This window comes from Zalophus californianus, chromosome 14, assembly GCF_009762305.2.
Source record: "Zalophus californianus isolate mZalCal1 chromosome 14, mZalCal1.pri.v2, whole genome shotgun sequence".
In the NCBI taxonomy this organism is placed as follows: domain Eukaryota; kingdom Metazoa; phylum Chordata; class Mammalia; order Carnivora; family Otariidae; genus Zalophus; species Zalophus californianus.
This window is the reverse complement of record NC_045608.1, coordinates 57768723-57793202: the sequence shown is the minus strand read 5'-3', so window position 1 is coordinate 57793202 and position 24480 is coordinate 57768723. Positions and strand designations below refer to the sequence as shown.

The 24480-nt window shown below is 39.4% G+C and overlaps 2 protein-coding genes across 10 annotated transcripts in view; one reads left to right on the top strand and one right to left on the bottom strand.

The window, feature by feature from the left end:
* Positions 1 to 9325, bottom strand: part of KIAA1328 (KIAA1328 ortholog) — a 372399-nt gene extending 363074 nt beyond the window's left edge. For 2 of the 6 annotated variants that reach the window (XM_027576100.2, XM_027576101.2), the window contains exons 1-3: positions 8992 to 9325; positions 3586 to 3621; positions 2772 to 2911 (exon numbers count right to left, since the gene is read on the bottom strand). In XM_027576100.2, coding sequence (XP_027431901.2) covers positions 2772 to 2911; positions 3586 to 3621; positions 8992 to 9292 — 477 coding nt within the window. In that variant the 5' untranslated portion in view covers positions 9293 to 9325. The other 4 variants (XR_003516907.2, XM_027576102.2, XM_027576103.2 and 1 more) reach the window with 4 other exon arrangements.
* TPGS2 (tubulin polyglutamylase complex subunit 2) overlaps positions 9203 to 24480 on the top strand; it is a 91402-nt gene continuing 76124 nt past the window's right edge. For 3 of the 4 annotated variants that reach the window (XR_004819627.1, XM_035724084.1, XM_035724083.1), the window contains exons 1-2: positions 9215 to 9530; positions 17834 to 17913. Coding sequence is in view for 3 of the 4 variants with exons in the window: in XM_035724084.1 (XP_035579977.1) it covers positions 9353 to 9530; positions 17834 to 17913 (258 nt within the window). In the remaining variant the exon portion in view is untranslated. Of the gene's footprint in view, positions 9531 to 17833; positions 17914 to 24480 lie in introns of all 4 variants that reach the window. The other variant, XM_035724085.1, reaches the window with a different exon arrangement.

Sequence of the window (24480 nt, the reverse complement as noted above, 5' to 3'; positions counted from 1 at the left end):
ACTTGAATTAGGCAATGATTTTTTAGATATGACAGCAAAGCAGAGGTAACAACCGAAAAAAATTGATAAAGTGGACTTCAAAAACATTCATGCTTCAAAGGACACCATTAAGAAAGTGAAAGACAATGCACAGAATGAGAGAAACTCTTTGTAGATCATATATCTTATAAGGGACTTAAACATGGGTATAAAGAACTCTTTTAACTTCATTAGTAAGAAGACAAATAACCCAATTGAAAAGGATCTGAATGGACATTTCTCTAAAGAACATATATAGGGGCACCTGGGTGGCTCAGTCATTAAGCATCTGCCTTCGGCTCAGGTCATGATCCCAGGGTCCTGGGATCGAGCCCCGCATTGGGCTCCCTGCTCAGCGGGGAACCTGCTTCTCCCTCTCCCTCTCCCCCTGCTTGTGTTCTCTCTCTCGCTTGTCTCTCTCTGTCAAATAAATAAATAAAATCTTTAAAAAATTGAAATAAAATAAAATACATATATAAATGGCCAAGAAGCACATAAAGAAATGATTATTATTAGTCACTAGGGAAATACAAATCAAAACCACAATGAGATACCACTTCATACTGACTAGGATGGTTATAATAAAAAGGATGGCCATAAAGTGATGGCGAGAATGTGGAGAAACTGGAATCCTCATTCATATATTGCTGGTAATATGTAAATTGGTATAGCCATTTTGGCAGTTCATCAAAAGTTAAACAGAATTATTTACATGACCCAGCAATTCTACTTTTAGGCAAATACCAACAGAACTGAAAACATATATCCACACAAAAACTTGTACGTGAACATTCATAGCAACATTATTCATACAGCCAAAAAGCCTAACAACCCAAAGTCCTTCAACTGGTGAAAGGATAAATATATATTCAGCCATAAAAAGTAATGAAGTAATAATACATGATACCACATAGATAAACCTTGAAATCATTGTGCTAAGTGAAAGAAGCCAGCCACAAAAGGCCACATAATATAGGATTCCATTTACATGAAATGCCCAGAATAGACCAATCTAAAGAGACTAAAGTAGATTAGTGGCTGCTAGGGGCTGAGATGAATAGAAAATGGGAAGTGACTGCTAATGCATATGGAGTTTCTTTCTGGGGTGATGAAAATGTTCTGGAATTAGATTGTGGTGATGGATCCACAACTCTGAGAATATACAGAAAAATAATAATAATTGTACATTTTAAAAGGGTAAGTTTTATGATATGTGAATTATAGGCAAATCTGAAAAAAAAGGACAGTATTAAAGCAAAAGCAATAATGTACTGGGAGTTTACTTATAGAAGTAAAATGTATGAATATCACGGAAGTCAAGACACAGACTGTTGAAAGGTCCTCAAAATAATAGGTAAAGTGGAAAATATAACTTAAAATAGGCTGTGATAAGTTAAAGACATATACTATAATTCCCAAAGCCAGTGAAATAGCCCAACAAAGAATTATAGTTAATAAGCCAATAGAATCATAAAAAAATATGGACTTCATCCAAAAGAAGGCCATTGTTCAATATTAAATGCACAAACCATTTTATGAAAAAACACTTGCAATTTTGATAAGATCTTGCAAATTCAACTACTATTCACGTCCCAGTGTAAAGTGGGTACAACAGAGATCCAAGTAACAAAGTAGCCCTTTTGGGCAAGTCACAGTTAAATCCCATGGACTACTAAACATAATAATTAGTAACAAACTAGATATTGGAAATGTCCTCAAGAACATAAACCAGCACTGAAAAAAATTTTCTATAAAGGGTTCAATAGTAAATACTTTGGCTTTCTGGACCAACAGCACTATGGTAGCAACTCTACCATTAGAATAGAAAAGCAGCAATAATATTAAGAGAATAAGCATGCTATGTTCCAATAAAACTTTATTCACAAAAACAGGCAGCAAGGAAATTGGGCCTATAGGTCATAGACTGCCAAACCCTGACTTAACCTTAAGAAAAAGTAAAGTAAAATAAACCTATCAGATAAGGACATGTAGCAAAGGAATGTACAGATACTAATACAAAGGCAAAGATGAAGGAGAAATCAATGACTGGGCTATAAAGAGTTTTTATAATATTTTTAAAGTGAAGGAAATAATAATAATAATGCAGGGGAATTTTAACGAAGTTTCTTTCTTATATAGAGAGGTTTATCCAACATCATCTAACAAATTCACAAGAACAAAAATCATAAAGCGCACTTAAGAAAAGAAAAAATGGTGGTCAATTTGATTTACTAACTTCACATGGATCAGGATGTAGGTCTTTTGAGACATACTAAGGTAATAAATTTTTCTTAACTAAGGCTTAAGGCAAGCCTAGACATTTTAGAGCAAAACCTCTGAGTATTCTAAATACTTCATATATTCATACCATGTAAAGCATCCTAGAATCCTCTGTACCTTTTATTTTTTTTAAGGTTTTATTTATTTGAGAGAGAGAGACAAGCGAGAGAGGGAACACAAGCAGGGGCAGTGGGAGAGGGAGAAGCAGGCTTTCCCGCTGAGCAGGGAGCCCAATGCGGGGCTCGATCTGAGGACCCTGGGATCATGACCTGAGCCAAAGGCAGAAGACGCCCAATGACTGAGCCATCCAGGCGTCCCTCTTCTGTACCTTTTAAGATTGTAGATTATCTAACTTCTTTCAAAGACTCTTCTATCCGTTTTTATTGGTAATGGCTCAGCATAGAAAAATCACTTATTGGTCCGCATTTATAAAGATTGGAGAATAAGGGGTAAAAAAAAGGGAAATTACTGACCTGTTCATTTACTGAATCTCCTGCACCTTTTAAAGACTCCATGGAGATTGAAGAGGCAGTAACCCTGGAAGTCTTAAGTTTAGCATCAGCTTTTGGACTTAACTTGTGTCTTGATTTGGTATTTCCTTCTGTAGAAATTCCTAAGGATTTCCATCAAACAAAATATCAAAATTATACTTTATTCTCTTAAACTCACCCCCCATGAAGCTCTTCTCTGATATACTTCTTTATGGGACCTGACAGGGTCATTTTAAACCTCTTAGTAAATAATGTATCATGAAAAGATTATGTTCTGAATACATTTAAGATTCAATTGAAATATTTTTAAAAGGTGACATGAAAATTCGTTAAGTCATATTAAAACCAATAAATTACAACATACAATATATACCTTAATGTAGGGGAAATTAAAATCTGATTTTTTCCACATAATTAGGGTACCTTCAATGGCTCAGTTTTACTACTCATTCAGTAATAACCAGTAAGCTTTAAAGAGTCTATCACATAAACCTTATACCAAGAAGTTTTCACATTTTTCTTTGAATTTAGGCTATTATTCATAATACAAAAAATAAGAATCTCTTGCTCTTTAATAGATGAATGAAGTGTTTTACAAATTCATCAAAAGCTCACTTGCCCGACCAGCCCCTAAAATAAGGCAAACCTTAGTAAGGTCTAACCACATTTTTTTTTAATTAGTTTCCAATGGATTGTTCTGCATATAGTTATACCTGCAAAGTGGCCCTACTCTTTTACTTTCTCCTAACACTTAAGAAGCAAAGGAAGCTTATGAAATTAATACAGAAAATCATACCTGGAACATATACTACTGATTGTTCTTCATCAGAAACTATGAAGAAGGACATGAAGGAAAATACTAGAAAAGATCATCCAATATCCAAATGCTGCCTCTATTCTGTACTTCTAATTCCTAATTTCTTTTGACCTGGAAATTTATAATAAGCTTTTAAAAAACAAAACAAGAAAGGAACCCAAGTGACATAAATGTAGCAAAATTAGTAATCTTTTAATGTTCATTTTTACATATTTATAACTATATGTTTTATAAAATTTTTGAAAGGCCTTGTTCCATAAAACTTTTATCCATGCTTATTTCCAAGTGAGATACCCTACCCTATAAATTCTGTTAAGTTCCTTTCATTTCCTTTCCTTTTGTAAACAAGGAGTTAAATGCCCCAGTTTGTTTATTATTGGAGAACTGGTAAGTTATTTAGTCATGAATAAATAATTTCAAAATGAGCTTTAGCTTTGAAGAACAAACAGTGTTTGAGGGCAAGTCAATCATGCAAACACAAAGATTTTATTCTTCTGTAGTGCATTCATGAAATGTCCCAAGAAGCCCTACTAGTTAACAGGTGGAAGATATTTAACTTTTTTTTTTTTAAGAGGAGGAGGGGGAGAGAAACTCTTAAGCAGGCTCCATGCCCATCCTAGAGCCCAAAGTGTAGCTTGATCTCACAACCCTGAGATTATGATCTGAGCCAAAATCAAGAGTCTGAGGCTTAACCAACTGAGCCATCCAGCCACCCCACAAGTGGAAGAAATATAAGACAAAAAGAACTATTTAAAGGAGAAATTTAGAAAGGCTACGATCATCCCACTGGAGAGAAAACAATCCATTTACAACTGCATCAAAAAAGAATACAATATCTAGAAATAAATTTAAACAAGGAGGTGAAAGACCTATATACACTGAAAACTTTAAGACACTGATGAAAGAAACTGAAGACACAAATAGAAAGATAGTTCATGCTTATAAATTGGAATAATATTTTTAAAATGTCTATGCTGATCAAAGGAATCTACAGATTCAGTGCAACCTCTATCAGAATTCCAATGCAGGGGCATCTGGGTGACTCTGTCAGTTGGGCGTCTGCCTTCGGCTCAGGTCAAGATCCCGGAGTCCCAGGATCAGTCCTGTGTCGGGCTCCCTGCTCGGCGGGGAGTCTGCTTCTCCCTCTGACCTTCACCCTGCTTGTGCTATCTCTTGCTTGCTCTCTCTCTCTCTCTCTCTCTCTCTCAAATAAATAAATAAATAAATAAATAAATAAATAAATAAAATCTTTAAAAAAAATTCCAATGTAATTTTTCACAGAAATAGAACAAACAAACTTAAAATTTGTATGGAACCACAAAAGACCCCAAATAGCCAAGGCAATCTTAAAAATAAGGTTAAAGCATCACACTTCCTAATTTCAAACTATATTACAAAGCTATAGTAATCAAAACAGTATGGTACTGGCATAAAAGCAGACACAAAGACCCCCATCATAGCTACCCTTTTTCTGCTTTTTCTTCATTCAGATCATCAATAATCATTGGACACAGAACATATTTTACTTATTCATGACCTCATCTCACTAAAATTTAAGCAGCAAGTGGGTGAAGATTTTCCACTGGTTTTGTTCAATGTTTATCTCCTAAAGTAAAAAAATGCCCAGCTCACAGTAAACCATCTATGAAAGAATGAAAGTGGTATTTAATTCTATGAGGCACTGTCCAGCAACTCTTTGGTGTTGTCTCTATCTTGTTGGGGTTCAGAACCCATTACCCCAGGATGTGCCACTTTGGAATGTAAATTGTTTTGAGCTGAAAACAATTAAGGCCCAAAAGACTCATGAAGAAACTTCGACCTCCCACTAACTGCCTAAAAGAATTTGGATAGAGGACCTGCTCCCACAGATAGATATCACCAAAAATAACTACAGTATAATATAAATAAGAGGTGGTAGGGAGGAATTTAGCAAAGTCTGTTTGTTAAAATTCCTATGTCCGATTGTTTCTATATGGCCCAAAAAACATTTGCTTACCAAACATTTATTCCTTTTCATCTTCCTATGAATTGCTTTCCTTTCCTTGAAAGTCCTAGACCTCTACTCCCTTCTCCTTAGTTCGGAATGACAAGCATAACTCATTTTGCTTGTCTTTGGAATCTCTCACATATATGTGGATTCCCCATATGTACCTAATTAAGTTTGATTTTTCTCCTCTTAATCTGTCTCATGTCACTTTAATTCTTAGACCAGTCAGAAGTCCCTTGAAGGGTAGAGGAAAATTTCAAAATACGGGGGCAAAACCCATTAGCTACATCCATGCTAAGTATCTTTTCCAATATAAAAATGCTAAATAAATTGACCTTAACAAGAGTTTTAAAAAATAAGCCTAAAAATATTTGAAATTGCCTCCATCCAACCTATCCTTCCTAATCATTTGTAATCTATCTTCATTTCATCATCTGAAGAACCCAAATATTTACTTTCTTCAAATACAAAGTTTAAAAAAATATACAAACATATTTTATGGAAAAGTCAAGGAAGCATAATATACACCAAATGTATATTGGACCTCTCATTGGGTTCTTTGTGCCACCTCAGTTCTACTTCGGTATCTTTGGAAGTTCTTTACTAAGACTAGTACAGCAAATTATAAAGAATCCTTAATGTTGGTACCAAACTCCAAACCCCAGAATTAAGGCAGTAATTAGAAACCCAAGGTAGAAGTAATAGAGAGAAAGACGCATATCTATTCCAGATCACCAAGAGCTGAAGAAAATAAATTTAGGACTGCACACTCTAACTTTTTGAGTTTCAATCACTTACCAACAACACATGTATATGTAATTATTATTGACCCCAGTGACTTTCCTGGCTAGTATATTATTTTAACATCAACATAAAGATTCTACTTTTAATTGAATATTCAATTGCATGGATTATAGTTACTGTAATGTTTTGACCAAGTCCCTTACAATTCGTATTTGTTAACACCAAGTTAAAAACACTGTTAATGATAACACACTGGGGTGTATTTACCAATCAAATATAGATACTGCAGAAACACTAATTTCTTTTGATATAACCAGGAGCTATAATGAAGGAGGAAAGCAGTTTATGGCTGGAGGGGCATATTTTATTTGCAGATTTAACCCATAAAATGACAACATGGCATACTCATTTGTTTACACATAAGGTATAAAAACATACCTTGCGCAAAACAGCCCTGCTGAATCATACTGTGCAGGAGACGCATAACTCATAAAGACAACAGTAAAAAGATGACGTTTAGTCATCTTTGATGATCTGTCCTCACATGACAGAAACATCTAGGACTGGGAAATATCTCAATCACATTTCTCTAATTGTTTAGGCAAAGCACTGAAAATCTGTCTTTCAATAGTGTGAAAGGAATACCTGATTATACGTACATACTTTTTGGTCTTTTACTATTGAAAGTTCTATATAAAGGCTAGGGGGTGTTCTAGGAAGTCATCTGTGTAACAGGAAAAGAGATCCAGATCCAAAGACACATGATTAAACCCAATGATTCATAACTATCCTTATGCTTTTTAGCAAAGATTCATAGCAAATTTACATTTCATTGCTTTTGTGTCCTACGGACATATAAAATGAAAATATCTGAGACTGGATGATAACTGGTCATTATGTGGAATAGGTGGGGGAAATGGGTAATACTAATAACCTTGCAATTCATTTCAAATTGGAATTTCTTTCAATGTAATCACCACCATTTCCCCCATATAATTTCAACTCCTCACTTTTAATGGGAAGATGAGTATTTCACATTAATTTTCAAAGTAAGGGAGAATGTAAGAGAAAAGGGAGGATGTAGGACTTCTACGTGAAATAAGGAATAATATGACCATATGAATAAGTGAGCATACAGGGCTGCTTCAACCAAGAGCACAGGTTCAGTTTTTTACCTATTAACTTAATCAGTGCCACAGCAATACACTGCCCCCCCACACACACCATTTATACTTATCAGAACAATTAATTCCATTGGTCATAAAGTTAAGGAATAATAACTAAAACCACATAGGTGGTTATGAAAATGATTACACTAACAAAGCATTTTATAAGCTGATAACCTTCAAATATCTCCTCTATCACAAAATTCTATCACTGCAAGCACAGGGTTTTATGAGACGACTCATCCCAATTTCCTGACTTCCTAATTCAGCCCGGTTCCCAATGCACATATTCTCTTTACGTCCTTCCTGATATATAAGGAAAAAAATATTTAATGTGCACAGTGCATTAGTGTGCTTTCATCCACAGTGTATGTGCATGATTTTACTTGTCACCCACCTATCAGAGATAAATGGTAATTATGTTTAGAAAGTGCCTAACACTAAACATTGAGCAGCAAGGAATGCAAAAATATCCCTCCCTCCACATGACACTGTAATCCCAGTACTGTAACTCTATAAGGAAAACTGATAATATAATTTAGTAATTTCACTGGGAGCTAAGTAGACCGTGCAGAGAATGATTCTGCCAAAGTTAACAGCAATGCCTCAAATAATGCTATCAGGAATCCTAGCAAACAGACAACAAGACTTGCTCTGCAGGCACCCAATACACGGATTGCCCTCCTTTCCTGTAACACTCCTCTAAGGAAAGTGATGTAACTTACCAGGAAAAGATCAGGCTGGGACAGTCAACCTAAACCAAAGAACGAACCAGTTCTGTCACACTTCTCAACACAGTTATTGAACTGGGAACACCACCACAACGGTAAAAGCTCCACAGCTTCTCCACCCCCAAAACAATCCAAGAACTTCAATCCTGCCGGTGGTGACCCAAAACCCGCATGTAAATCAACACTACTTCTAGCAGCAATGATTTGCAACGCTTTTTATTCCGTAACCAGCATCACCAGACCCCGTTCAGCCCCACACCTCTCCGAAAACCGCAGCATGAAAGTAAATTATCACTGACAGGCCTTCGAAGATAGAAAAGGGCCCTTCTTGTTCCCAACAACGCAGACCAAGGACAGTCCTAAACCAAGACAAAAAGGCTCCCTGTCCAGCCAACACCATTCCCTCCGCAGAGGCTCAGCCGGACCGAGGTCACCACGGTCAGAGGGACCCTCCCAGCCCCCCGCAGGGCCACGATTCTAGGCCATCTTTACAAAGCTCACCGCCAAGGAGGGCTGGGAAACATCAGTGCTGATTCCCCACACCTAGTGCTCCAGCCTGGTGACAGTATCAGGCTCTCTGCTACCTAACACCCCAGCCAGGGGAAAGCCCGGCACCTACACGGCGGCTGGAAAGGACGGCCCCGCCCCCGGGGACAGCATCGAGCTTCGCCCCTCCACTCAGAGTCCCACGCGACCGCTCGCCGGTCGCCGCACCCGGGAGGGCGCCGGCGCCCCCTGCCAGGCGGGCAAAGGATACAGTCCCGGCTCCAGAACGCCGCCGCACCCCGGCGGGAGGGGCTCGCCACGTCCGCCATCTTGAAACAACCGCCACTCCGGGCGTCGCGCCGCGGCCGCCCCGCCCCGGCCTTCAGGCCCAGTCCCCATTGGCCGCACCGCGCAGAGGCCCGCCCCCGTTTGCGCGGCCGGCCCCGGCGGGGCGTTAGTGTCCCTGTGGAGGAGCCGCTGTGTCTCGGCTTCGTGGCGTGGAGCGACCGCCGAGGCAACGGGAACAAGTGTGCCGCGGAACTACTACTCCCAGAGCAGCCCAGGCCTTCCATCTCCGCCCCGCAGCGCTCTCAGGCGCCAAGCACTACAACTCCCGGCATGCCGTGAAATTGATGGCCGAGCCTCTGGGGCGGTGTCCAGCCCTCCCACCCGCCCCGCTCTCCCGCTCCGTCCCCCCCGCTGCCCCCGCCGCGCGCGGAGCGGGGACGCGAGTCATGGAGGAGACGCCGCCCCCGGGCTGCAGCAAGCCGCACCTGGAGAAGCTGACCCTGGGGATCACCCGCATCCTAGGTGAGGGGCGCGGGGAGCCGTACGAGGCGACGGCGGAATGAGGGGATGTACACTAGAAGCAAGGTGGGGCGACGCGGGCCCTGTGTGCCAGTGGGCATCAATGCGGTGACTTCCGTTGTTTAGGAGGAGAGGGCAGCCGGGTGCGTGACTAGGCCAGGGGAGCGTTTGCGGGGAGTGTTCGGACGCCGAGCTGGGAAGCCCAAAGTCCCCCCACCCCAACCCAGTCCCACTCCAGGCCCCAGGAAAGACGCAAAGGTGCGCAAAAGGGAGACAGCAGGCAGCTGACAGTGGGGACATTGGGTTTCCCGAGAGGCATTCTTGGCCAGTGGAGTATGCTTGAAACGCAGCCCTTCCTCGGGTAGCAGAGAGCAGGGGAACGCTGCACGCAGCCTCCCAGGGCAACAGTTCTCACGCGCCTCTGGGTACCGCACCCTAAGTGGTTGGAAGGAGTTGAGGCTTGCGCCAATGAATGGGTTTTTCCTTTACAGAACCTTTACTTAGCACCCGCTGCTGTATCACACTCGGGGGCTACAGAGATGGGGTGGGGAACCAAAACAGAGTTCTGTGAAAAAATCAACAGCCTAGGTCCTTCCAGAAGTGCGAAAGGCGACCAGTAGTCCTCTATTATAGCTCTGAAATAGCACACAGGAGGAAGTGATTGACCTTCTCTGGGGAGTCAGGGAGTTAAGGTGTATGTCCTACAGGAGATGATGCTAGATTTTGAAAGACAAATTGAAGTTAGCCAGATAACCAAGGAAGAAAAAAAGTAGCCTAAGTAGGCTGGGTGGCATGCTTTGATGCCTTCCTATCACATTTATAATAAAATCCAAATTCTGTACCGTGACCCTTAAATCCTATGATCTGCCCTCATCTGTCTTTCTGACCTATTTTTACCCTTTTTTTTTTGGCCACAGTGGCCTCCTTGTACCATAAACTCACCAAGCTTGTTCCTGCTTCAAGGCCCTTCCTAGACTAGGGGGAAAAAGTCTGGAGTTATCTTTCCCTCACTTCATTCAAATCTCTGATTAAGTATCATTACCTCAGAGAAGCCTTACCTGACTATACTTCTAGTAACACCCTTCTCTATCATTATCTTCCCTTATCCTTTATATGTTTTTTAATCCTTATAGCTTTATCACTCCTTGGAATTACTTATTTGGTTGCTTTTTTTTAATTTGCCTGTCTCTTCTGTAATAGAAGTACATGAGTTTAGGAACTCTGTGTTGTTCTCCCTTAGTATTCCCCAGTGTCTACAGTAAATGCTGCAGCAAATGAGGATGAAACACCATTATATGTTCGGGAGAAATGATAAGCTTTAGAAATGAAGTTATAGGGTTGGGCAAGGAGAGATCTAATCATCAAGACCAACCATATCCTATCTCCTCATTAAAAGAGATATTCTTTTGATTAATGTTTAATCTACTCAAGAGTGGCCAACCATATTTCCCTTAAGCTGTCAGTTCAATTTAAAGACCTAAATAAATAACTAAATATTTTAAATATCATTCATACATTTAATATATTCTATTATTAAGCATTTCAGATATCTGGCAAACTGGTAACGCAAGGCAAAACCTACCTAAGGAATTAGCTCTGATAGTTAAGTTTATAGTGAAGCTGGCCTCCTGTAAACATTCTAATACTATTTATAAATTTAATCAAAACCTCATAATTTCAAGTTAATAACAAGCCAAAAATCAATTATATTTTTATTTTTTCACATTTGTTTTTTGTTTTGAAAATATATATAAAGAGAGGATTTTTAAAAACAAGGTGGCTGAGGTCAGTGGTGGGTGTGTAGTAAGCGAATAACCATACCAAAATCTTCTCTCTAAATGATGCGTGAAATAACTCCATAACTATGACAATTCTATTGAAAACCAAGCCCAATACTACTTAAAATACAGAGAATGCCAAAAGTGCAAAATAACTATGAGTAAAAAGAAAAAACTACAAATCCTAGCACTGTCCTTGCCCTACTCCTTCACTGCTAGAAGGCTCTGTGGCAAGCAAAGGCAGAGCCAGAAATGATGCCAGCAAAGAGGTTAGTTGAAGCAGCAGAGAGTTTAAAACTGCAGTACAACAGTAACAACAACTGAGTAGATCAGAGCAGGGCTGCAGGAAAGTGACTTCAAAGTAGGTGCTATTTAAAGTGTTGGCCGTGCAATTTAAAGGGACATATATTCCAGAGGAGAAAATGTGCAAAAAAGAAGGAAGAGTCCTTTGGCAATTGATAAAAGAGCAAAGAAAAAGGAAAGCTCACATCTCTCTCCTATTCACAACAAGCCTGCTAAAATATCTGGACTTTGCTTCAACTGACTGGAAAGGCTTTCATTAAAGTAGACATCTTGTTAAACACCACAATTTCACAAAAGGAACAAGAGCAAATAGAGAACAAATGCTAAAATCAGGAAATGAAATGCTAAACAATCAACTGAGGAAAATTTTTTTATGATGATAAACTGTTTCCTACTCAGTGGAACAAGGAGTAGGGAAATGTTACATTTTGATAACAGATTATTAAATATAGTGTGTAAGATCTACCTGAGATACAACAAGATCATTTTCAGTTGACCTTTGAACAACACAGGTTTGAACTGTGGGTTCATTTGTACATGGATTTTTTTACAGTACAATAGTATAAATGTATTTTCTCTTATGATTTTCTTAACATTTTCTTTTTTCTAGTTTATTGTAATAATACAGTATATAATACATATAACATACAAAATATGTGTTAATCAACTGTTTTATGTTACCAGTAAGGTTTCCCATAGTAGGCTATTAGTAAAGTTTTTGGAGAGTCAAAAGTTATACATGGATTTTCAACTTCATCAGGGATTGGTTCATAACCCCTAACCCCTGCATTACTCAAGGTTCAACTGTGTAATATCTCTCTCCATCTTAGTCGTCATTTTTTTTTTTGTAATTCTTGTTTTAAATCATTTTAATCTTTTCAGCATGATAAGTGTATTCTTTAATCCTCATCCTCTATTTCACCCATTACTCCACCTACCTCCCCTCTGGTAACCATCATTTCTCTATAGTTAAGAGTCTGTTTCTTGGTTTGTCTTTTTTTCTTTCCTTCACTCGTTTGTTTCTAAATTCTACATATGAGTGAGATCATATGGTATTTGTCTTTCTCTGACTGATTTCACTTAGCATGGTACTCTCTAACTCTGTCCATGTTGTTGAAAATGGCCAGATTTCATTTTTAATGGTTGACTAATATTCCATTATATATGTATATCACATCTTTATCCATTCATCAGTCAGTGGATGTTTGGGCTGCTTCCATAGTTTACCTGTTATAAATAATGCTGCAGTAAAAATAGTAGTACATGTGTCCCTTTGAATTAGTGTTTTTGTATTCTTTGGGTAAATACCCAGTAGTGTGATTACTGGATCATAGGGTAGTTCTATTTTTAATTTTTTGAGAGACCTCCACACTGTTTTCCACAGTGTCTGGACCAGTTTACATTCCCACCAGTAGTGCAAGAGGATTCCTTTTTCTTCACATCCTCACCAACGCTTGTCATTTCTTGTGTTTTTTATTTTAGCCATTGTGACAGAAGTGAGGTGATAACTCATTGTAATTTTGATTTGCATTTCCCTGATGATAAGTGACGATGAGCATCTTTTCATGTGTCTGTTAGCTATCTGTATGTCTTCTTTGGAGAAATGCCTCTTCATGTCTTCTGCCCATTTTATAATTGGATTATCTGGTTTTTGGGGTGTTGACTTTTATAAGACGTCTGCCTTTGGCTCAGGTCCTGATCCCAGAGTCCTGGGATCAAGTCTCACTTCGAGCTCCTAGCTCAGCGGGGAGCCTGCTTCTCCCTCTGGCTGCCACTCCCCCTGCTTGTGCTTTGTCTCTCACAAATAAATTAATGAAATCTTTAAAACTTAAATGTGGAAATTCAGGTGCGGGAGGGGAAAAGCAGGGTCAGTCAAGCCATCAGTTCCCCTGGTTGCCCAGGGCTTTTAAAAAGGGGAACTTCACAGGTGGGTTGCCCTGGTTCCTAGTTGTTTAGCTAGTAGCTGTGTCATACAGCTGGCAATTTGTTTATTTAAGATGGATGTATTTGAAATGGAAGGGTTGGCAATCAAAAGCTTCATGTCAGGTACTTATATTAGGTGTGTGTCCTCCAGCAACGCTAGACACTAGAATGCCCTGTGGGTGTAGTCAGATGTCATCATTATGCAACCAGCTGGATTGTTAACAAGGAATTCTGTATTGTTCTGTCCTACAAAAGTTGGAATAATAGGCTGCTTAAGACTGATTGAAGCTAGGCTCTGTATTTGCATAGGATAATTGATAAAGGGCTTTGCTGAGGGAAACACGAAGACTTTTGCACATAAATTCTTAACTAGACCCATATTTGGAGTAAGCCTAGATACTTGGAGTGGCCTAGCCTCTTAGCCTCAATGTCCTTGCTATAAAATGTGAATAATAACATTTACTATTCGCTGTCTTAGCTTTGGTGGTACATTGCCAAATGGGACCACCCCTGAAGGGACGGACAGGATCTTCCATCCTAACTAGTCAGGGGCATAGCAAGGACTTAGCCCAGGTCTAAGGGCTTGAAGCTCATGGTGTTTTTCCACCATAGTACAATGGTTCCCAATATCTTAGAAAGGACATTAAAAAGAAGGCAGAAAAAAAAATGTGTATATGGTACTTTTTGCTTTTCCAGAGCACCTTTACCTTTACTACTTCTGCTTCCCTTATCAAGGTGAATATTATTATAAATATTGTCTCTCTGAATGCTAAGGAACGTGAAGACTCATCTAAGGTCACACAACTAGTGAATGCTTAAAGCAAGGGTAGAATATGTGGAGTCCAGAATTCTTAGCCTCCTATATTGAATTCTATTGCTGCATCTCAGGATTTGAACTTTGTGATAACCTGGAGGAAACATTATGATGCATAAAAAGGACACTAACATGATTACAGAATCAGTGAACCACATTGTGATATTCTGATTTATAAGAAATCAGCTCACTCAGATGACAGCTGATCCTTGAACAAAGCAGGATTAGGGCTGTTGACAGCCCCCCGCAAAACAGTGCAGTAGAGAATCTGTATATTAAACTTTTAACTGCCCCGAAACTTAACTAATAGCCTAGAGTCGACCAGAAATCTTACTGATAACAGTTGATTAACACATTATTTTGTATGTTGCATGTATTCTGTATTCTCATAATAAAATAGAGAAAAAATGTGATTAAAATCATAAGAAAAAAATACATTCACAGTACTGTATTTATTGAAAAAAATAGGTGTTCAAGTGGACCCATGCAGTTCAAACCCATGTTGTTCAAGGGTCAACTGTGTATTTTTTCTTAGTCCACAGTTGCTGGCTTACAGCTCCCAAAACCCTTGGAATTTCCCAAGTGTTGAGAGTGGTAAAGATCTTTCATTAAGTTAGTGAGGTGACGTTTGGAAAGCACTTAAGGATGAGGACTGGTTGCCAGTGGATCCAACCATGTGATTAGAGGGTTGGTACTTTTAGTCCCATTCCCTGACCTTTAGGAAAGGAAGAGGGTCTGAAGGGTGAATCAGTCCTCAACGACTAATGATTTAATCAACTGTGCCTATGTAATGAAGCCTCCGTAGAAACCCAGAAACTTCCAGGTTGGTGAACACATGGAGATGTGGGGAGAATAGCCTGCCTAGAGAGGGCATGGAAGCTCCACACCCCTTCCCACATACCTTGTCCTAAGCATCTCTTCCATCTGGCTGTTCCTAGGTTATATTCTTTTATAAGCCAGTAATCTAGTAAGTAAAATGTTTCTCTGAATTCTGTGAGCCACCCTGGCAAATTAGTGGAACCTGAGGAGGGGGTCTTAGGAAACTCCTGATTTATAACCAGTCAGTCAGAAGTACAGGTGACAGCTGGGCCTTGACTGGTGTCTGAAGTACAAGGAGAGGGGGTCTTGAGAATCCCCAATCTGTAGCAGGTCGGTCGGGAAGCACAGGTGAAAACCTGGACTCGTATCTCGTGTCTGAAGTGGGGAGGGTGGCAGTCTTACAGACTGAGCCCATAACCTGTGGTATCTGATGCTGTCTCCTTGTAGGACACCAGGATATCCGAGAATTGCTTGTTGGTATGAGGAAACCTCCCCACAAAAATGTTGGAGGGGTTGGGTCCAGGAGCCATTTTATACATTAAACTAGATTAGAAGTCTCTGCCTTATCCTTAGAGATTTTAAAAAATTCTTTTCAATACATTCCCTGTTTACAGTATTTACTTGTAGTAAATAACCAAAATATGGTTCAAAATAGAATATAATTAAGTATAAGCAAATGTGCATTCTCTCTCTCTCTCTCTCTCTCCCCTCCCTCCCTCCCCCCCACCCTCCCCCTCCCTCCCTCTCAAATAAATAAAATCTTTTTTAAGAAAGGGGTGGGGAGAGGAACCTGGGTGGCTCAGTTGGGTTAAGCATCTGTCTTAGGCTCAGGTCATGATCCCACGGTCCTGGGATGGAGCACCACATCAGGCTCCCTGCTCAGCGGGGAGTCTGCTTCTCCCTCTGCCCCTCCCCCTGCTTGTGCACTTGCACACTCTCTCTCTCTCTCGCAAATAAATAAAATCTTAAAAAAAAAAGTATGAACCTATGTGGGCCCAACACTGCATGTGATGGGTTCGGATATTGGGAAAAGCAGAGATCATGGTGAACTAGAGTCATCTGAAATGGTTTCATGGAGGACGTGGAACTTCAGCTTAGCCTTGAAGTGTGGGTAGGACTTGGGTGGGTGGACACATTTGGGTGTGTATAATGGGAAAGGGATACAGCATTATCAAAGATAAGTACAGATTTAGTTTTGGGGCTGGGGGGCACCGGGGTGGAGACAATGAGGAAACTGACACACCTGGAACAGAGGGTTTGGACTACAGGGTGGAAGAAGTTAAGACCAGACAGAGAAGGGTCTTATCCTCCAGACTACAAGGAGAACCCAATAGATCAGACAGGAAACAAGCCTAGGTATGAAGAAAGTCCTCTGCTGGTATGCTGAGGTTGGATCAGAGCACAGAGAGTTTGTGGCTTCAGTTGCATCTACACTTGCAGTGACCATGGCCTAAAACAGTGGTGACAATGGGAATAATCTATGCAATATCACAAAGAGAAAAGCAGATAGACTTTGTGTTAGTTCGCTAGAGCTGCCATAGAATGTACCACAAACCAGGTGGCTTAGAACAACAGATTGATTCTCACAGTCCTAGAGGCCGAAAGCCTGAAACCAAAGGCTTGGCAGTGTGACTCTCATTCTGAAACCTGGAAGGGAAGAACCTGCCTTGCCTCTTTTCTAACTTCTGGTGGTTTGCCAGCAATCTTTAACGTTCCTTGTATTACAGATATACCACTCCATTTCTCCATCTTCGTGTGACCCTCTTCCCTCTATCACTCCACAAAGCATTCTTTTTATAAGGATACCAGTCATATTAGATTTGGGGTCTGCCCTACTCCACTGTGACCTCATCTTAGCTAATTACATATTCACTGACCTTATTTCCAAATCAAGTCCTATTCTAAGGAACTGGCAGTAAGGACTTCAACATATATTTTTTGTGAGGGACACAATTCAACCCATAGCAGATTTTGTGTCTTAGATTAAGGATTTCAAGGTCCTGAGTGTGGGTAAACAGACAAGTAGAGAATGTAGGAGGAGGTATTAAAGTCTGTTGAATTCCAAGTCAGGTGGCTTCTTTTTTACTTCAGAAAGAATGCTAGAACGCAGCCCCACAAAGAGATTATTTGGAGACCTTTTCCTGCTTTCAAGACTTAGAGATATGATTTATTTTGTTTTCAGTATATTTCTGGATGGAATCCATTTTTCATAGTGTTAGCCTAAACTACTCAATCTGGGATCTCATAGAGTACAGATGGGTTTTATTTAGAAGAAAAACTAGCAAACAAGTTTTATATCTTGTAAAAGTTTATTGGGGTGCTATTCTTTATTCCTTTTGACCATGTCGTAAGTGATAAGTTGAGGTATGAAATCACTAGGAATGTAGAATCTCTGATTTTTGTTTAACAACTGAAGTACTGAGCAGTGACTGTGTAGTGGGTGTTCTGATGATGTCCTTTCTACCAGGTTGATTGCATGGTCCTAGGTTGTGGGACTGAGTGCCTTTGAAGGACTGACCAGTTCTTCCTGTTTTTATCACCGTATGGGTAATAAATGCTGCTCAGAGGAATCTGATATTCCTAGGTAATCATCAACAGTCAGCCTCTAGTATTGAAATATGTGAGAGCAGGCCCACTGCAACTCTACAGACTCTCTTTTCCTCTTCCAGAATCTTCCCCAGGTGTGACAGAGGTGACTATCATAGAGAAACCACCTGCTGAACGTCATATGATTTCTTCATGGGAACAAGTAAGTGTTGCCCTTTTGAATCCTCACATCCCCACAAAGAGAGGTCAACTCCAATGGCCCTAAGAAGGAAAAATTAGGGCAGGAAACATGTCCTTACCTCAGGCCACAGCTGCCTTCTGGGTAGAGTTCACCCTTCCTTCTCTTTCTATTCTGGCCACTTAACTTCCCTGCAATTCCATACCATTTCCCCAGCCTGGAGAATCTCCTCTGAGCTCCACTATCATTTGGAGGCAGTGGAACATTCAAAGTTGTATACAGCAGAGCTAAAAATCCAGCAAGGAAGGAAAAATTAAATATTAATAAGCACCTGGACAGAATGTGGTTAAGTGTTACAGAGAAGTACTAACCAGATTAATAGCTACTGCTTCCCCAACCCTCCTCTGAAATTGTATTTATTCAGTACAAGTTATAAGCTCCTAAAATGGAACTAGGCATCATGCTTGGTGTTGATTCCTGGGGATTCAGTGGTAATCAAAAAACAGTTCCTTACCTCTTAATGTTACTAAGACATAGTGTAGATCTTTATGAGTGTGATTACCAAGCAGATTTAGCACTGTGAGACAGAGGCAAATGGAGCATTGTCAGGAGGCTTGACCTAGTCTGGAGGTTAGGAAAGGTTTTTCTCAAAGAAGTTAGGAGAGCTTGTTAACCAGATAGTTGGGATCTGGGAAGAAGGGGCTTTCAACCTGTGTGAAGGCTTTGAAATGGGAAAGATTAAATTTTCCAAGAGCATAAAGCTGGTTCCTGTGGCTGGTGCACAGGAGAGCAAGAGAGAGAGGTTGGCAAGGACCAGTACATGTAGGCTTCTTAGATGGTCAGGAGTTTGCTCTTTTTTTTTTTTTTTTTTTGGAGGAGGGGAGGCAGAGGGAGAGAGAATCTTAAGTATGTGGGGCTTGATCTCACAACCCTGAGTTCATGACTTGAGCGGAGATCAAGAGTTGGACGCTTAACTGACTGAGCCACCCAGGTGCCCCTAAGCTTTTAGTTTAATTCCAATTAGTTAACATACAGTATTATATTAGTTTCATGTGTACATTATAGTAATTTAACACTTTCATACATTACCCTGTGCTCATCACAAGTGCACTCCTTAATCCCCGTCACCTATTTAACCCACCCCTCCCCTCTTCCCCTCTGGTAACCATCAGTTTTTTCTCTATAATTAAGGGTCTGTTTCTTGATTTGTCTCTATCTTTTCTTCCCCTTTTGATCATTTGTTTTGTTTCTTAAATTCCACATATGAATGAAATCATTTGGTATTTGTCTTTCTCTGACTTACTTCACTTAGCACAATATACTCTAACTCCATCAATGTCCTTGGAAATGGGAAGATTTCATTCTTTTTTATGGCTGAGTAATAGTCCATTGTATAAATATATATATGCCACATCTTGTTTATCCATTCATCTATAGCTGGAAACTTGGGCTGCTTCCGTATCTTGGCTATAGTAAATGATGCTGTTATATAAATGAGGGGGTGCATGTATCCCTTTGAATCACTGTTTTTATATTCTTTGTGTAGATACCCAATAGTGCAATTGCTGGATTGTAGGCTAGTTCTGTTTTTATCTTTTTGAGGAACCTCTGTACTGTTTTCCACAGTGGCTGCACTGGTTTACATTCCCACCAACAGTGCAAGGGGGTTCCTTTTTCTCCATATCCTCGCCAAACAACACCACTTGTTGTTTCTGTGTTGCTGATTTTAGCCATTCTGACAGGTGGGAGGATATCTCATTGTAGTTTTGATTTGCATTTCCCTGATGATAAGTGATGATGAGCATCTTTTCAGGTGTCTGTTGGCCACCTGTATGTTTTCTTTGGAAAAATGTCTTCTGCCCATTTTATAATTGTATTATTTGATTTTGGGGTGTTGAGTTTGATAAATGCTTTCTATATTTGGGATACTAACCCTTTATCAGATATGTCATTTGCAAATACTTTCTCCCATTCTGTAGGTTGTGTTTTAGTTTTGTTGTTTCCTTTGCTGTGCAGAAGTTTTTTATTTTTATGTAGTCCCAAAAGTTTATTTTTGCTTTTATTTCCCTTGCCTCAGGAGACATATCTAGAAGAAAGTTGATTTGGCTGATGTCAAAGAAGTTACTGCCTGTGTTCTTTTCTAGGATTTTTATAGCTTCAGGTCACACATTTAGGTCCTTAGTCCATTTTGAATTTATTTTTGTGTATGGTGTAAGAAAGTGGTCCAGTTTTTTTTCTTTTGCATGTTGCTGTCCAGTTTTCCCAACACCATTTGTTGAAGAGACTATCTTTTTCGCATTGGATGTTATTTCCTGCTTTGTCAAAGATTGACCTTATAGTTGTGGGTTTATTTCTGGGTTTTCTATCCTGTTCTATTGATCTCTGTGTCTTTTTATGTGCCAGTACCATATTGTTTTTGATTACTGCAGCTTAAAGTCCAGAATTGTGATGCCTACAGCTTTGCTTTTCTTTTTCAAAACTGCTTTGGTTATTTGGGGTCTTTTGTGGTACTGTACAAATTGTTCCAGTTCTGTAAAAAATGCTGTTGGTATTTTGATCAGGATTGCATTAAATGTGTAGATTGCTTTGGGTAGTATGGATATTTTTAACAATATTTGTTCCTCCAACCCATGAGCATGGAATGTTTTTCCATTTTTTTGGTTGTCTTCAATTTCTTTCATCAGTGTTTTTGTTTTTGTTTTTAAAGAGAGAGAGAGTGAGAGCCTGTTAGCAGGGGAAGGGGCAGCGGGAGAGGGAGAATCCTCAAGCCAACTCCCTGCTGGGCACAGAGTCCTACTCGGGGCTTAATCCCAAGACCCTGAGATCATGACTGGGGCTGAAATCAAGAGTCGGATGCTCAACCGACCAAGCCACCCAGGCACCCCTCTTTCACCAGTGTTATAGTTTTCAGAGTACTGGTTTTTCACCTTACTGGCTAGGTTTATTCCTCAGTATCTTATTATTTTTGGTGCAGTTGGAAACAGGATTGTTTTCTTAATTTCTCTTTCTACTGCTTCATTATTGGTGTTTAGAAATGGAGCAGAATTCTCTACATTGATTTTGTATTCTGTGACATTACTGATTTCATTTATCAGTTCTAGAAGTTTTTGGGGGAGTCTTTTAGGTTTTTTATATGGAGTATCCTGTTATCTGCATATAGTGAAAGTTTGACTTTTTCCTTAGCGATTTGGATGCCTTTTGTTTCCTTTTGCTATCTGATTGCTGAGGCTAGGACTTTCAGTACTGTGTTGAATAAAAGTGGTGAGAGTGGACATCCTTGTCTTGTTCCTGACTTTAGGGGAAAGCTCTGTTTTTCCCCATTAAGGATCATATTAGCTGTGAGTTTTTCATATATAGCCTTTATTATGTGGAGGTATGTACTCTCTAAACCTACTTTGTTGAGGATTTTTATCATGAATGGATGTTGTTGTACTTTGTCAGATGCTTTATCTGCATCTATTGAAATAATCATATGGTTCTTATCCTTTCTCTTATTAATGTGATGTATCACATTGACTGGAGAATATTAAACCACCCTTTTAGCCCAGGAATAAATCCCACTTGATCGTGGGATTTTTTTAATGCATTGTTGGATTTGCTAGTATTTTGTTGAGGATTTTTGCGTCTATGTTCATCAGGGATATTGGCCTGTATGTCTGTTTTTTAGTGATGTCTTTATCTGGTTTTGGTATCAGGGTACTGCTGGCCTTAAGGAATGAATTTGGAAGTTTTCCTTCTTTTTCTATTGTTTGAGAAGAATAAGCATTAACTCTTTGAATGTTTGGTAGAATTCACCTGTAAAACCCTCTGGTCCTGGACTTCTGATTTTTGGGAGTGTTTTTAGCATTCAATTTCTTTGCTCGTTATTGGTCTGTTCAGATTTTCTATTTTTTCCTGTTTCAGTTTTAGGAGTTTATATGTTCTAGGAATGTATCCATTTCTTCTAGGTTGTCCAATTTGTTGGCATATAGTTTTTCATAATATTCTCTTATGATTGTTTGTATTTCTGTAGTGTTGTTATTTCTTCTCTCTCATTTTTTATTTATTTGAGTTCTTTTTCTTTTTTACCTGATAAGTCTGGCCAGAGGCTTGTCATTTTATTGATTTTTTTTTTTCAAAGAATCAGCTCCTGGTTTTATTGATCTGCTTTATTTTTTTAGTGTCTGTGTCATTTATTTCTGCTCTAGGCTTTATTATTTCCTTCCCTCTGCTGCTTTTAGGCTTTGTTTGTTGTTCTTTTCCTAGCCCCTTTAGGTGTAAGGTTAGGTTGTTTATTTGAGATTTTTCTTGCTTCTTGAGGTAGTCCTGTTTGGCTATAAACTTCCCTCTTAGAACCACTTTTGCTGTATCCCAGAGGTTTTGGACCATCGTATTTTCATTTTCATTTGTTTCCATGTACTTTTTTATTTCTTGTTTGATTTCCTGGTTGACTCATTCATTGTTTAATAGCATGTTATTTAACCTCCATGTGTGTGTGGTCCTTCTAGATTTTTTCTTGTGGTTGACTTCTAGTTTCATAGCATTGTGGTCAGAAGATATGCATGGAATGATTTCGATCTTTTTTTTTAAGATTTTATTTATTTGAGAGAGGAAAGAGAGAGAAAGTGAGCACAAGCAGGGGTGGGGAGGGGCAGAGGAGAGGGAGAAGCAGACTCCCTGCTGAGCAGGAAGCCCACCACGCAGGGCTCAATCTTGGACCCTGAGATCATGACCTAAGCCGAAGGTAGACACTTAACTGACTGGGCCCCCCAGGCGCCCCTGATTTTGATCTTCTTGAATTTGCTGAGGTTTATTTTGGGGGCTAATATGTGATCTGTTCTGGAGAATGTTCTGTGTGCACTTGAAAAGAATGTGTATTCTGCTGTTTTAGAATGGAATGTTCTGAATATATCTGTTAAATCCATCTGGTCCAGTGTGTCATTCAAAGCCAGTGTTTCCTCGTTGATTTTCTGTTTAGATGATCTGTCCATTGATGTAAGTAAGATGTTAAAGTTCCCTACTATTATTATATTATTATCATTTGGTTCCTTTATGTTTGTTAATGTTTTATGTGTTTGAGTATTCCTATATTGGGTGCATAAATATTTATAATTGTTATATCTTGTTGGAATGTCACCTTCATTGTTGTATAATATCATTCTTTGTCTCTTGTTACAGTCTTTGTTTTAAAGTCAGTTTTGTCCAGGGCGCCTGGGTGGCTCAGTCATTAGGCATCTGCCTTTGGCTTGGGTCATGATCCCAGGGTCCTGGGATCGAGCCCCACATCGGGCTCCCTGCTCATCGGGAAGCCTGCTTCTCCCTCTCATACTCCCCCTGCTTGTGTTCCCTCTCTCGTTGTGTCTCTGTCAAATAAATAAATAAAATCTTTAAAAAAAAATAAAAAATAAATTTTGTCCAATATAAGTATTGCTATTCCTGCTTTTTTTGACATCCATTTCTATGATAGATGTTTCTCCATCCCCTCATTCTCAATCTGCAGGTGTCTTTAGGTCTAAAATGAGTCTCTTGTATGGGGCGCCTAGATGGCTCAGTTGGTTAAGTGTCTGCCTTTGGCTCAGGTTATCATCCCAGGGTCCTGGGGTCAAGCCCTAGATGGCTCAGTTGGTTTAAGGGCCTGCCTTTGGCTCAGGTTATGATCCCAGGGTCCTGGCATCGAGCCCTAGATGGCTCAGTTGGTTAAGTGTCTGCCTTTGGCTCAGGTTATCATCCCAGGGTCCTGGGGTCGAGCCCTGCAGTCAGGCTCCCTGCTCAGCAGGGAGTCTGCTTCTCCCTCTGCCCCTCCCCACTGTGAATGCACGCGCCCGCTCTCTCACAAAAATAAATAAAATCTTAAAAAACAATAAAATGTGTCTCTTATAGACAGCATATAGATGGGTCTTGGTTTTTTATCTAATATGTCACGCTTTATCTTTTCATGGGAGCATTTAGTACATTTACATTCAAAGTAATTATTGATAGATATATATTTATTGCTATTTTATTATTGTGTTTGTTTCTGAAGATTTTCTCTGATCCTCTCTTGTCTGTCTTTGATGTTTTGCTGATTTTCTTTAATGATATATTTGGATTTCTTTGTCTTTATCTTTGCATATTTATCAGTGTTGTTTTTATATAATTTTTAATATAAAATTTTATATAAAATATGTATATAAATTTTTATATGCCATTAGGTTTGCATATAACATGATCGTTTAAGTTTGAACCCATTCTTTTCTCCTCTCTTCCCCACATTTTTGGTATATGTTATTTTATATCCTTTTTGTGAGTTCTTTGACTGATTTTTTTATAGCAAAATCCATTTTTACTCCTTTTGTGTTTCTTACCTTCATACTATCACTTTGGTCTCTCCTTTCCACTCAAAGGAGGAGTTTGCTTTTTATTATGAGAGCAAAGCAGAGCCATTGAAATGTTTTAAGTAGGGAACTATGAAGGTCAGATTTCTGCTTTGGAAAAGTCACTGTGTCTGAGGAGTAGCAGATGGATTTGACTAGGGGGCAAAAAATTACCCTACCTTTTAATGAGTGCCTATTAACACATGTCATTCAATTTTATTTTCGTTAATCTTCGTAATAACCCTACAAGGTAGGTATT